At 36.1% G+C, this 14,397-nt stretch overlaps 2 protein-coding genes across 38 annotated transcripts in view; one reads left to right on the top strand and one right to left on the bottom strand.

The window, feature by feature from the left end:
* oxr1 (oxygen resistance gene 1) overlaps positions 1-10,070 on the top strand; it is a 121,278-nt gene extending 111,208 nt beyond the window's left edge. For 32 of the 33 annotated variants that reach the window (XM_012689030.4, XM_062672281.1, XM_062672279.1 and 29 more), the window contains 5 exons: positions 2,821-2,939; positions 4,105-4,264; positions 6,763-6,955; positions 7,038-7,143; positions 8,366-10,070. In XM_012689030.4, the coding sequence (XP_012544484.1) occupies positions 2,821-2,939; positions 4,105-4,264; positions 6,763-6,955; positions 7,038-7,143; positions 8,366-8,501 (714 nt within the window). In that variant the 3' untranslated portion in view covers positions 8,502-10,070. 33 annotated transcript variants of the gene reach the window in all.
* Positions 10,058-14,032, bottom strand: LOC101740047 (protein cereblon). 5 transcript variants are annotated; one of them, XM_012689052.4, is made up of 4 exons: positions 13,654-14,032; positions 13,306-13,508; positions 13,067-13,229; positions 10,058-10,535 (listed from the first exon to the last, which is right to left on the bottom strand). In XM_012689052.4, exons 1-4 carry the CDS (start codon positions 13,763-13,765, stop codon positions 10,504-10,506), a joined length of 510 nt encoding a protein of 169 aa, XP_012544506.1. In that variant the 5' UTR covers positions 13,766-14,032; the 3' UTR covers positions 10,058-10,503. The 5 variants fall into 5 exon arrangements, 3 of the variants coding, with proteins under 3 accessions (XP_012544506.1, XP_062528640.1, XP_021202626.1); XM_062672656.1 differs by having other exon boundaries at positions 13,158-13,229; positions 13,654-14,015; XM_021346951.3 differs by having other exon boundaries at positions 13,154-13,229; positions 13,654-13,851.
* Between the last annotated feature and the right edge of the window lie 365 nt (positions 14,033-14,397).

The raw sequence follows: 14,397 nt of genomic DNA, 5'->3' as shown, positions 1-14,397 counted from the left end.
AGGTACGTAATTATGGCGCATAGGTGTAATTAACATAATATTCAGATTTTTGTTACTCAATTAACATTGTTATGTGATCGGTGTGCTGTGCTCAAAAATAACTTTAATGGAAACTTTTTGTTTTGAACGCACTGTGTTCAGTTTGATACGGGTTTTTTTACATGATTTTTTTTAGACGGAATTCGAAAAATAACTAAACCATTTTGTTTTTGTTAATATAGTATAATAATTATTAGATTCGATTACGCAAGTACAACTTTTGTGGTGACTTCAGTTATTTTTGATCTGAATGTGAACAACACATTTAAAAAACGCGATATTTGTGTTGTGTTTATAATGTCTGACGGACTGGTACCTGTTGCATAGGAATAATGCGTTCACCTCTGAAAGGTCAGGTACGCATTAGTTCTATATTACTGAGTCTACCTCGAATGTTTCCAAGTGGGTAACAACATTCGCCAGCTTTGTCGGTAATCGCTTAAGACGAAATGCTGGAGTGAAAAAATAAGAATAGGCCTTTAAAACATTCTAAGGCCATTTTGGGATAAAGTGAAGATCTTCCAACAATCATATAAACGACGGCCGGAATGTTAGTTCAAAGCTTATATATCACATGAAAACTTACCTAAAAAATGTCGTTAGCGAAATTCATGTGTCTGTCAGATGTTTTGTTTTCTTTTTCTTTATTCCTACCTATGCTGATAGTCTTGAGAGGCTATTTCAGCTTCTCCTTTACGTGTAAGTGAGCTCACGGGGCTCAAACCGGAGTGTTGCTAACACTGACCCTAGCAAGAGCAGTGCTTCGCAGAATCTACTACCCGATCGGAAACGTGACCCACTGAGAAGATCCAGCGAGAAACTCAGTGGGCTGTGTCTATGAGCTAATTTACTCGTCGATGCCTTCGTCGCAAGCGGCGCGTTCAGCGAGGACGGTGACCGATGCTTGGGGTACCTAAAAGCACCGTTAATGGATCGGAAGGATCCGTAATGACGTGTTTAGGGCGAAGCCGACTGTTTACCATTCGGTCCACAGGATCGGGTATGCTTTTCTATGATAGCTACCTGCTACACTGTCTATTCAATACCTCCTCAATAGAGCAACAAAGTACCTACTAGTATTCCTGTTTCCTCAACCAACATGGATTTCAATTTGAGATAAAAAATCAACTATATAGTTCCGTGTTTTGTGTATTCCTTCTATAATATCTTTTTGTGAAAACTGTAAAATAAAATTCAGAATATTCACAGTTATTACAATGAATGGAAAAAAAGAACACATGACAACTGTACAGATACGATACAGTTCGTGTGATATAAATTTTGCTCTAGTGTCACCACTAGCAATAGAGGAAACGGGAATACGTACGTTTATACGGACCCGTGTGACTTCGGAAAATCTGAGTGCTTAATGCGATCTTTTAACGTTCTCGATAGCGTACAAGTTAACTCAAATTTTTATGGAGTTGGAACGTTTGCCTAAGTTTGCCGCTAGGGGCGCTGTTACAACTGCATACAAATTTGAGTTAAAACGTTAAAAAACTCGCACTAAGCAAGCACACAGGAGGGCCCTGCACACTTTCGCTCTATTTAAGGCTAATAAAAAATGCACTCCGAAATAATAGTTAATGTAGCGAGCACGAGCGTCATTTGCAGTGAATGTTGAATGTGAACTGTAGTATTGGAATGCGCCATCATCACCCTAGCGTGTCGATGTTAGCCGTCAACACAACAAACGATCATTGTTCATTTCTAGTGAAAGTTACGGTTTTCATCGTACATTTCATCTGTATTAGAATTTAATTAAATACTTTATAAACTCGTGGCAATTTAGTGGAATGATAAATATTTATTTTAATGTCGAGTAATATAAAACTTTTAAATCCTGTAGTTTATTTATGCACGAACATTAAATCAAAATTGCTATATCTGTAGCTTGCTATATCCAGTCTTATGTAATTCTAATAAGATGTAACCTTGCGCTCGACCTATGTCTTAATTAAATATTCTTTTGCGACTGGCTGGAAACCGATGTTGAGACATTCAATTCTAGTCACGTTTTCGTCTATCGCATACATGCGTATGCTTAATAGATATTTTATCAAATTCTATTAGATGCTAATCGTGATTTGTATCGTTTACTACGAAATATTTTATCGTCAAAAATAATGGTTATCGCAACATAGTTATTTGTATTAATAATTTTTCGAAAAAGTCGAATGTTATACAATCAAGGACCCTTTAATTTGAATTCACTTTTTGTAAAAGGCATGTTATTACATACTTGCAGTGTATGGATTCGTAACTTTGTTACTCTAGACAATAATTACATATATGATTAATTATTTAAAAAAAAATCTCTAGGTATAAATAAAAAAATGTTTCATCATTTATCTAATCCTTAATCTGGAGGATTGTTTAATAAAAAAGAAAACCAGTCTAAAATTCGTGCATTGTGTTAAAAAAAAAAGGCTTTATTAATATAATCCTCTGTTAATCTATATAATATATAAAAATTAATTGCTGTTCGTTACGCTCGCTAAAACTCGAGAACGGCTGGCCCGATTTGGCTAATTTTGGTCTTGAATTATTCGTGGAAGTCCAGAGAAGGTTTAAAAAGTAGAAAAATATGAAAATGCTCGGAATTAAATAAAAATAACAATTTTGTTTTTCATATGATGTGTCCCCGTCGGACGGATTCCTTTTGTTTGTTTTAAGTTTATTTTATACAAAAGTTTAGGTCTTTTGACTTATCGATTGAGGCACTACGAAGTCTGTCGGATCAGCTAGTATAATATATTATTATTGTGCGTCGTTTTGCAGGTATTGTCGATGAGCGATGAGCTCCGACGCGCGCTTTACTCGTCGGGGGCCTCCGTCGACATGGAGTTCTTGCCGCCCGACCTCATTGGCGCCACGGAAATATTCACCATGGAACACAGGTAACTAACTGTCAAATTTTCTTCGTTTTTCTCGGGTCGTAACACACAATTAAAACTATTTAAACAAACTTTTACGCTTCGATTTCGCATTTAATTAATTGCTAATACATCGCATCTTTAGAGGTGGCGTAATCCAAAACTTTGATTTTTTTGGTAAACACCAAAAATGTTTTTTGTTTTATTGCTTAGATGGATGTAAGAGCTCATAGCCCACCTGATGTTAAGTGGTTACTGGAGCCCATAGACATCTACAACGTAAATGCGCCACCCACCTCGAGATATAAGTTCTAAGGTCTCAGTATAGTATATTGAATATCATATACAGTATATTGAATATAATTTTTGTAACTTTTTCGATTATAATACTTGCTTTAATGCTTGATTTAAAAGAAACGCAAAGAGTACGTTTTTCCTTTTCTAGACTATATAAGAACACCTACATGTTCATAGGTCGTTCGAAGTTTAAAACTCATTTTATAAAAAAATTTAGTTAAGCCACTTCAATTCCAAAGGTGCGATATCATTTCCGAGGTTTCGAATGTTGTACAGTTTTCGTTGTCACCGACGACAGTTTGCTTAGTGCGAGTCTTTTAACTTCTCGATCGCGTAAAAGTTAACTCAAATTTGTATGAAGTTGGAACAGCGTTCCTACGTTTGCCGATAGGGGCGCTGTTCCGAGTATCGTATTTATTTGTAAACGCGCAGACAAAAGGACTGCTCGCTTAGTATTAAACTTAATGCTACAGTCGATGATGTTAATCGCTTTAACGGTTATACCAACTGATTCTGGCTCACGATTCGTCTACTTTGAGACATGAGGTCGAAGTCCCAATTGTATTTTTTGTAATGTAGCCATGTAACAATGATATCAGGTTTGTAACGGTGCCTGTTTCTGCCGTGAAGCAGTAATGCGTTTCGGTTTGAAGGGTGGGGCCGTTGTGACTATTCTGAGACCTTAGAACTCATATCTCATGGTCGATGATGGCATTTACATTGTAGATGTCTATGGGCTAAATACTTAACACCAGGTGGGCTGTGAGCTCGTCCAACGATCTAAGACATAAAAAAAGGAACAAACCGCATAGTCTTGTTGCGAGGAGGTGGTCACGACCCTCAGCATTAAGGGAACCGAAGTGAGGAAAAATAACTTTGTTGTTGTTTTTAGGGAGAAGTTGTGCAGCGTGCTACCGGCTCGCGCTCAGGGGTACATGTGGTCGCTCGCGTTCAGCACCAGCCAGCACGGGTTCTCGCTCGCGTCCATGTACCGCAAGATGCAGCGCGTCGACAGCCCCGTGCTCCTCGTCATACAGGATACCGATAACAACGTACGTCAGTCGCACTACATATGTCATACGTCATCATAAACTAAAACACGACGACAAAAGTAGTAGGTAGTAGTAGTTTTGTTTTTCCAACTGGAAAGGCAAAGGGGTCATATCATACAGCCTTATATTTTATAGATAAATATATCTATACTAATATTATAAAGCTAAAGAGTTTGTTTGTTTGAACGCGTTAATCTCAGGAACTACTGGTCCGATTTGAAAAATTCTTTCAGTATCTTTATTGAGGAGGGCTATAGGCTATATAACATCATGAAACCGATACAAGTGGAGCACCGATAAAGAATGTTTCAAAATATTTTCACTTTCTACGTAAATGAAGTAGGGGGTAAAATTTAGCGTTATGCCAAAGTAACTATTCCACGCGGACGGAGTCGCGGGCAAAGGCTAGTTTTATATATATATGTAAAATAATAATATGAAGTGAAATGAAATGAAGTTGGTTAATATGAAACATGGCATGGCATGAAATGAAACTAGGTGAGATGATATGGGATGAAATATGTCTCATAAAATGGTAGTCATTTACTGAGACTTTTTCAGTGGACTTTTTGGAGGATCCCGAGAAGCTACGTCCAACGGCTTTGTTTTATTTTCCCACATTTAAGGACTTTCACAGATACTAAACAGTTAATAAACCACTGTTATTACACATTTAAACCTGAAGAAACACTAAATTGACAAAATAAAACAAATCACAAAACTTCACTCCTCGCTCCACACTCGCTTTCCCGCCAAAAAGTCCACGACGACAAAATACGCCATATTTTTTTTTATCGTCACTAGTTAGTGAACGAATGCAATTCGCATCGCTCGATTCTCGAAATATTAGCGAAAGTACATACCTACTTAATATTGAGTGACGAAATTTTATACGATATTTTTAACTTCGACTTACTTTATATAACGGTTTGTACTAAAAATACTATTAGCGAAATCGAAACGTGAACTGCTTGCTACTCTGGCCGTTAATACATACCGGTATACATTTTAGCCGGTTCATATTATTATTTATTCGTTAGCTGACCCGGCAGACTTCGTATTGCCACAATCGATAAATAAAATACCTAAGCTTCTGTATAAAATAAACTTAAAGCATTTTCTTATTTATCTACCTTTTAAACCTTCTGTGGACTTCCACAAATAATTCAAGACCAAAATTAGTAAAATCGGTCCAGCCGTTCTCGAGTTTTAGCGAGACTAACGAACAACAATTCATTTTTATATATATAGAGATTACGTACTTACCCCCACCGGCTTTGAGATATCAGGTCAGTTTGAATTGTGTTATATAACACCTGTCCACCAAACTTTCGAAACAGAAGGCATATTTTACGGCAGAAATAAAGTAAGATGGTGGTACATACGGTAGGCAGCAGCATGGCTTTGCCCCTGGCATTGTTGAAGTCCATGGGCGACGGTAACCACTCTCCATCAGGTGGGCCGTATGCTCGTATGCCTACAAGAGCAATAAAAAAAAAACCTACCCGTGCGGGCTTACAATACGAGCGTTGAGCGTTTACGAAATTCACCAGCTCTCTAACTAGTAATGAATCTATACTAATATAAAATCTACAGTGGTTTTACGGATGTTCCATTATAACTACTGAACCCTGCATCCGATTGACTTGAAACTTGGTATCCATGTAGAAAATACATGTACTTAATGGATAGGCTAATATTTATATGAGTGTTGGACTCCCTAATGATAATGACAATAAATAATAATGTTAATTTTAAATGCCCAAAGAAGCGGGCGAGTACGGCTAGTGCATTCTAATATTTCATTATCCGCATTTATGTTACGCTGATGCAGTCGATAGCCGTCTCCCGCGTTTCTATGAGGTCATTGAACTCTCGAGTCAGCTGATTTTCAATTGTGCTAATTCAAACCATATAAGTAAAATATTAATTTTCCATAGTGAATTTTTTAGTGTTGTATGTTTTATGTGTCGTCAGCGAAAACGCTTTCGAGACACCTTATTTAATTATATAATACGTGAAGCAAAAACTTTGTATCCCTTTTTACGAAAATTGGGCGGACGGAGGAGTATGAAATTTTCCACCCTTATAGAGAATATAGAGAAGAAGTGCACAATGCTAATATTTTTTATAAATAATGCATAAAATATACATTAAATCAATAAAGAAAACATTACACACACTACATACCATGTATTTGACGCACACACGCATGCATACTGTTAAACTGTAACTTTTGTTCTTGACGTCTGTTGTCAAATTGAGATTAAATATTGTTTGTCTTTGTTAATATTTTTTTATAGTGTACCCTTGGCGAAATTTGTGATTATAGAAGTATAAAATACAATCATAATAGTGTACAAACTTATAATTCCAATTAATTATAGTCGAATTTCGACTACTGCGGGACCTCTAGTTTAATTAAATACGTTAAAAAAAATTTGGAAATTAGGTACCTACCTTTAATTTTGTAGTTAAAGTACCTTTTAATTTTCTAGGTGTTTGGGGCCATGACGTCGTGTGCTCTACATCCGTCTGAACATTTCTACGGTACTGGCGAATCGTTCCTCTATTCGTTTCAAAGGATTGAGGAAGACACGAGCCCGGGGGCTCACGGCCCGGTCCACGCCGACGACGCGAACAAAGAAACAGATTCAGATAATCAAAGCGACGCCAAAAAGGAAGACAACGGTTCGTTGAACTCAATCCAATGCTGTTTTAAGGTTCATTATTAATTGAAAGATTTTAACGTTAATGTTTTTTTTTGTTTCAGAACAATCGCAAACGGTCAAAACTAAATTCAAGTACTGGGGATGGACGGGAGACAACATGTATTTCATTCGTGGGAGCAACGACAATATATCGATCGGCGCTGGCGAGTAAGTACCATTGCAATTGATTGATTGTTCACCCATGTATGAAATGTACGGTAGTACAATATGGATATATATCGCACTAGCGACCCGCCCTCGCTTCGCTTCGGAAACTGTAATTTATTATTGATTTTTCCACTATTTAATAGATGTTATTAAACATATAAACCTTCCTCTTCAATCACTCTATCTATTAAAAAAACCGCATAAAAATCCGTTGCGTAGTTTTAAAGATTTAAGCATACATAGGGATATAAGGACAGAGAAAGCGACTTTGTTTTATACTATGTAATTATATACGATGCTATAAAATCACTTATGCAATTTTTGTTGACACTGAACTGAGTATGAGAGAATACATTTTTTAATAGTTATTAGTGAGATGACAGAGATGTTTGTTTCTACTGATGAAGTTTCAAGTTGTAGTTTAAATATTATCATTTAACTTCTATAGCCTAGCAGAACTATATAATAATCTATATCCATACTAATATTATAAAGAGGAAAGATTTGTTTGTTTGTTTGTTTCGAATAGGCTCCGAAACTACTGGACCGATTTGAAAAATTCTTTTTCCATTAGAAGCCGACATTGTCCCTGATGAACATAGGCTACTTTTTTTTTTTTTTTTTTTAATTTATTTTTTTGGTTTCATGTGTGTTTTAATGTTTCCGAAGCGAAGCGAGGGCGGGTCGCTAGTTATATAATAAGAAGTTAAATTTTCCAACATTTCTCATGAAAAATTACATAATTTGCATAAGTGACGTTATCGCACCGTATGTGCGATATATTATCTATTCATATATACTTTGCTTGTTTGTGACGCGTTTACGTTTTAACAATTTAATTGATACATAAAATTTTGCATACGCGTTGTCAGCGATACTGCATAATGACAAATATTATAAAGCTGAAGAGTTTGTTTGTTTGAACGCGCTAATCTCAGGAACTACTGGTCCAATTTGAAAAATTATTTCAGTGTCAGATAGCTCGTTTATTGAGGAAGGCTATAGGCTATATAACATCACGCTAAGACCAATAGGACCAAGCGGAGCACCAATAAAGAATGTTTCAAAATCGGGGTATTTTTCCCTTTTGAGAGCTTACGCTATAGGTATGTAGATATACGCTAAAGTAACTATTTCACGCGGACGAAGTCGCAGGCAAAAGCTAGTTATAAATAAACATGAAAAGCTAGCAATATTTTTATGACATGGTTTTATTTTCCAGTGGAAAATTCGGTCTGTGGCTGGACGGAGACCTGTACTTGGGGCGCACGCAACGGTGCAAGACGTACGGTAACGAGCCGCTGACGACGCGAGAGGACTTCATCGTGAAGATCATGGAGTGCTGGACCTTCATCTGAGCGGCGCCGAGCCAGCCTCCGCCCGCGCCACCCCCGCGCATCTAATCTCGACACGAAACAAGCTTTACATTATCTTATGAACTTTGCTACGAAAATTTGACACTTTTACAAATCTGTCTATACGACGTTTCGATGCAGTTGAGTCAGAATTTTTGTAGTGACTACGCGTCCCTAGTCAAGCGTACTGAGCCCTGACCAATGTTTACGTGCTCGTCGAGTATCGATGCGTGTCCGGATACAAGCGCCGCACTGCGCAGGCGCGTTAATCCTAGTCAATTGTCGTTGAGTAAGTTGGAGAAGCGGCGCGCGCTCCCCCGCGGTCCGGTGATCTTTACGTGTCAATTCAATTAAATATTGTGCATTGTTGTTAAGTAACGTAAATAAAACGTATTTGTAACAAACAAACAAACAAAAAAAAAAGATTATTGTATGTTATGTAGAATTTTATGCATACATATATGTATTTAGTTAACGTTTACCGTTTAGTAGTTATCGGTGTGTCAGTATTGAAGGTGAACGTAATCCCGATGATTTTAGTTCGTTGCTGTGTATTTTCGTAAGAGGCTACTCTACTGGTGTCGGAGAATTTGCAATGTTTCAAGCTATTCTTGCCGAGCAGACGGGGGCCGAATGACTCATACCAAACTATGATTATCATTACTCGATTTCGTCGTAGATGTAACATTATTTAATTTATATGTAGTAGAAATAAAATGTATTATGTTATCGTGCCTGAATGTACTGAGTCATAATATTAAGTTAGTTTGCAATTAACTATTGTGTTATATGTACTGTGATTTGAATAATTGAATTCATTTAATGCCACCTTATAGTTGATTTATATCTGCAATACGATTATGTTTTTTTTTTTTAATATTTCGATTATAATTTTAGACGATATATAAATTTAAAGTTTTCAAATGTAATTTATCGAGGCAGAAATATAGATTGATTTCGATGTGGCGCTTCAATTTTGAAATAAGTAGCCGATAATATTATATAAAATGATTAGTAATGAAGTTTAAAATAGTTACTCTTAGAAAGCTTTATAAATGTAATCGTCATTGTGCTTAGTAATCGTTAGCATGATGTTTATTACTCAGATTAATCTGATATTCAACAATATTATTTTATTGACGTAAAATGTATCTTAAGGCACTGCGAGCTACGCGCCTCCACTTAGATACGAACAGCAAGTCGCTTTAAATTAGTACCTATTCATGTGTCAATAAAGACCTCGCAAGATTATAACTTTCCAAACTACAATGTCTGATCCAAGGTGCAGGTCTCTCAGCGGTGTTGTCAGATGTTGCAAACATTCATGTATACATCAGGAACGTCATAGATAAAATTAGATTTAAATAATTTATCGGCATAATTATTGTTATGAAATTTATAATTAGACTTGTTGAGTAGCAGCGAAAATTTTATTTATTCCATTACATATTATGGTTTCCCTAATGCGGTCTCTGTAGACATTACTTTCTTGGTGATTTATTGTGTAATTCTAAGTTGTTTAAAATATAAATCAAGCCATAATAATTAAAACTATATTCTTTTGAAAAATAAGTTGTGTTTTATTTAACATCATTAAAAGTAAAATTATTGTGACCATACTTCTTAGAAGGCACATTATAAACAGAAGTATATGTTACAGATTTAGCTTCATCCTAATAATATCTTCTTCGTTGACTGCCGTACCCTCCTTGCTCTCTGCTATAATCATTGTAACCACGTCCAGAATCATCTCTGTTTTGATATCTTCCGCCCCTGTTACTAGGTCTTTCATACGGATGGCTACGCCTGCTGTGACGGCGATCGTTCCTTCTGGAATTGGGTACCCACCACGGATCTACGATCGGAGGAACGGAAGGCTCTGCATTAAATACTTTCATAAATTCTTCATCATTTTCTGTATATCTATCTTTTAACTCCTCTTCACATGTTTCTAGAAATTCTTTGTCAGCTTCAGATAAGGTTTCGGATGCCATTGCTTATTTATTTATTTAGGATATATTATTGTGGAATCAAGAACTGAAATACAAAAAACCAACATAAGATACTTAAAGGAAAGATGAGAAAATTAAATCCCAGTTTAGAAGGTGCACACTTTTATGAATAGAATAAACACATGCTTTTTTACAGAAAGACAATCACAACAGTTGGTCGAGAAGCTTTTGTTGAGACCAATGAGAAAAGTTTGTAGCTTCATAGATTTTATTTTTTAATACTTAGTTGGGTGGACGGGCTCACAGCCCATCTGATGTTAAGTGGTTACCGAAACCCAGACACCTACGACGTAAATGCCGCCCCCTACCTCGAGACATAAATTCTAAGTTCTCAGATTTTACAGTGCAACGGCTGCCTCACCCTTCAAACCGAAACGCGTTACTGCTTCACGGTAGAGATAGGCAGGGCGGTGGTACCTACCCGTACCTACCCGTGCTGACCCAAAAGATGAACTACCACCAGTAAAAAGACCAGTACACTTCTTATGAAAACTATCAGAATCTGTTCATAATGAATAGTTTTTATTACTATTATTGAAGTATGTCGTTTTACTTTAGCACAGATCAGAAGCCAACTGGTTTTATATAGTAACAAGTCTCAGTTGCTGCTGGTACAATGATAATTGTATGAAAGCCTTACCCAAGCAGAATATCTCTACAATCTATTTTAATTCACAATATCTACAATTATTAACATAATACGGCATTTTAGTTGAAAAAAGATTCAACAGTTCATCATGAGCTGATCTATTTATAAAGCTCGTCGGAAATTCCATAGCTGGTCTCTTTGACAGAGGTGACCTATGTAAAACTGTGTTGAAGGCCCTCAACATATCACAATGGGAGCAATGTTTGTGCAGTATAAGGTTTCTGCCCACTACTAAATTATAATATTTTTTGTTGCCCTATAGGCAGACGAGCATATGGCCCACCTGATGGTGAGTGGTTACCGTCGGACCGAACCGGTGGACGTCAGTAATGCCAGGGGCAGAGCCAAGCCGCTGCCTACCGTTAAAATGTATATAAACAGATCGATATCTGAGAGACCATGACAGAAACCATATTGTCCGTACCTGATCAGATCCTTAAAAAACCCAAGGAGTGCTTATAACTTATCTTGAAAAGCAAGGAAGCTTTCATGATAGGTTTGTAGCTTGTGAAATCTTATCCTTTTGGGGATAAAGTGGACATAAGTGCAAGGGCGGATCCAGCTTTGGCGCCAGGAGGGGGTCACATAGTCGTGGGCAAGTTAAGAACTTATAATTTAATTTTGATAACAATAGATAATAAATAAATCATTATGTTCTTCAATTAGTCCAAGTTAGTTCAAGTCCTGGAACTAGCTCAGGGGGGGGGTCATGACCCCCATGACCCCCCCCCTGGATCTGCCGTTGCATAAGTGGTCAATGCAGGTGTGAGTTCAAAGAGTGCCTTTATTTAGAGTCACTGTCATGTGTCTTTCCCATCCAGTCTAATTGGAGGAAAAGCTTTGACGAAAGTTTGGTCTTCTCTTTTGCATTATGGTTCAGTCAATCATTGAAATTTTAATGCCATCATCATTTAACAATAAGTGTTACTGGTCTTGTTTGCTCATAACACTGATTTTCTTTTTTCTATATAAGTTTTGTAATTTTGATTAATAATCAGCTTCACACAATATACTGTTATGTTACATACTTTATATAATATGTAGTATATGGCATTATAGTGAACACAAGGTGAATGTCGCCGTTGACCTGGAGAAATGAGGTCAAAGATGCAATTCTTTAAATGATTATTATTTTCTTCAAATCAAGTCAGTGTTTAAGGTATAGTCCCCGGCACGTAACTTGGCAAGAGTCGTTAGATTTGCATAAGTCGTTTTTTAGGTCTCTTGGATTGTCAAGCGGGACGTGGGGAAAGACGTTCCGAGCGCGCGATTGGTGCGTCAGTCGACCCTTGCCTCCCGCACCGCGTCTACGTTCCGTTCGCTCCCGATTACACTTGCGTCTACTAAAGTTGTGGATGTAAAATTGTGTAAAAATTGTGAGGATGAGGAGCCAACTCCTTCCACCAGATCGGGTGCTACCATAAATTTAAAGCAAGGGGTAGCACTATTACAAAATGATAGTGACGACAGTGACACATAATTTTTAATTTGAAGTATATTTTTTTAAATAAACTTCTTAACTTTTAATTGCATTTTATTTATAACACCTAATACACTTCACGAATTCCTCTCTTTTCTTTGACTTTCTTCTAAACACACATGCTTAAAAAAAATTATGTCCAAAAAAAAATTAAATAAAATTCTCTTGTAATATGTAGCCACTTATATCAATCAGTAGCACAGTGAAAAAGTCACTCAGTTTCGTATCCAAGAGCATGAACACTGGAATCACTCCATGCTGCTCCATTTGATTACTCCAATGAAATTATATGATATTTTGGTAGTATAAACCAAATAATTTCAAACAGACAAACAATCCTACATTTTAACATGCACATGGACAGCACATAATCTTACAAAACCACAAAAAATTAACCCACAAATATAACAAAAAAATATATATTTACAAGTTTCACTGATTATGTTCGTCAGAATAAGAACAAAAAATGTATCTGTATCACTTATGTCTAAATCAATAGGCTTAAAAACCCAACCAACGTAGGTTCCGCATTCTGAACAAACACAAGGCTTCCACTGATAATCAGGAAACCAATTTTCACTGTCCTCCCACTGAAATTTATTAAATTTATATTTCAAGGAGATGCATTAGTTTAAAAAAATACAACTACAAAATAATAAAATTTACCTCCCCAACGCCAACACAACTTGAATGTGTAGTGGTTATAACAGGAAAATTAAAGAAGAATTCACTTAGGAGTATTTGAATTAAGACATTTTCTGTATTAAACAACGTATCAAGAAATGACTGCTGTGAAGAAGGGCTCAACTTAGAAATGATATTCTGTGATGAAGCGAGATCAATACCGCAACCACGACATAATATTTTATCTGAAATATTAAGAGACATGTAATGTCTACTTATTAAGGGCTTAGTTTTAGTTGGTTTACCAAACACTACCGCAGTGGAGTAAATAATTCTTGAGGGCATTCATTTTGCAACGTGGTAAGCAAATAATATTACATTTAAACTAACCGTAATCATCAACAGTTTCGTTAGAGTAATTAGAAGAAATAACAGCCACAGCGTTTAATGAAGCTGTTATATTCAGAGATAGGTTAATTAATATAAATAAAATAGCAATCATCACTCTAAACTCATATTTCTTTTTTTAGAGTAAGTGCATTTTTTTTATGGGATTTTATGACCTGGTAACTGAGACCTTTAAGTCATGTCTTATTTTAATTTAAATTCATATTTTTATTAAAAATGATATTATGGAGTGAAATGAAATGAAGGTGATGATTAATTTGAGACATTAATCAACTGGGATGAAATCAAATGATATGAAATGAGATGATATGGGATGAAATATAATCTCAGTAAAAAGTAAGTGCATTATCTATGCAGTGGTGCCAGATGACCGTGTCAATTTCCCCACAACTTTTTTCGAAAAGCCCCCGAAAATTAGCTTTTTGAAGAAGAAAAAACCCCAAAACAATTTTTACTTATTTCAAAGAAGAAATAAAAACCAAAAGGATTCTTTTATTTTTTAATCAAGCTCTCCCATAACTTCAACCATCTCTAAGCAATTATTACAATTATATTCACTTTCATTATTATTATTTAAAGCATACGCGTTTTCGAAGATAAAGATATTTAACATGTCCGATGTGGGAACAAAATAGCATCTACTTGGCAGTGAAAATCAAATCCTGAGAACCGCTTCGGCAGTTTCTATTGGCGTTCGGTTGCATAATTTGTCCTTTATAATATGGA

This window comes from Bombyx mori, chromosome 15 (assembly GCF_030269925.1).
Source record: "Bombyx mori chromosome 15, ASM3026992v2".
In the NCBI taxonomy this organism is placed as follows: Eukaryota; Metazoa; Arthropoda; class Insecta; order Lepidoptera; family Bombycidae; genus Bombyx; species Bombyx mori.
The sequence above is the reverse complement of the archived record's forward strand: the minus strand, read 5'-3'. Positions and strand labels throughout refer to the sequence as shown.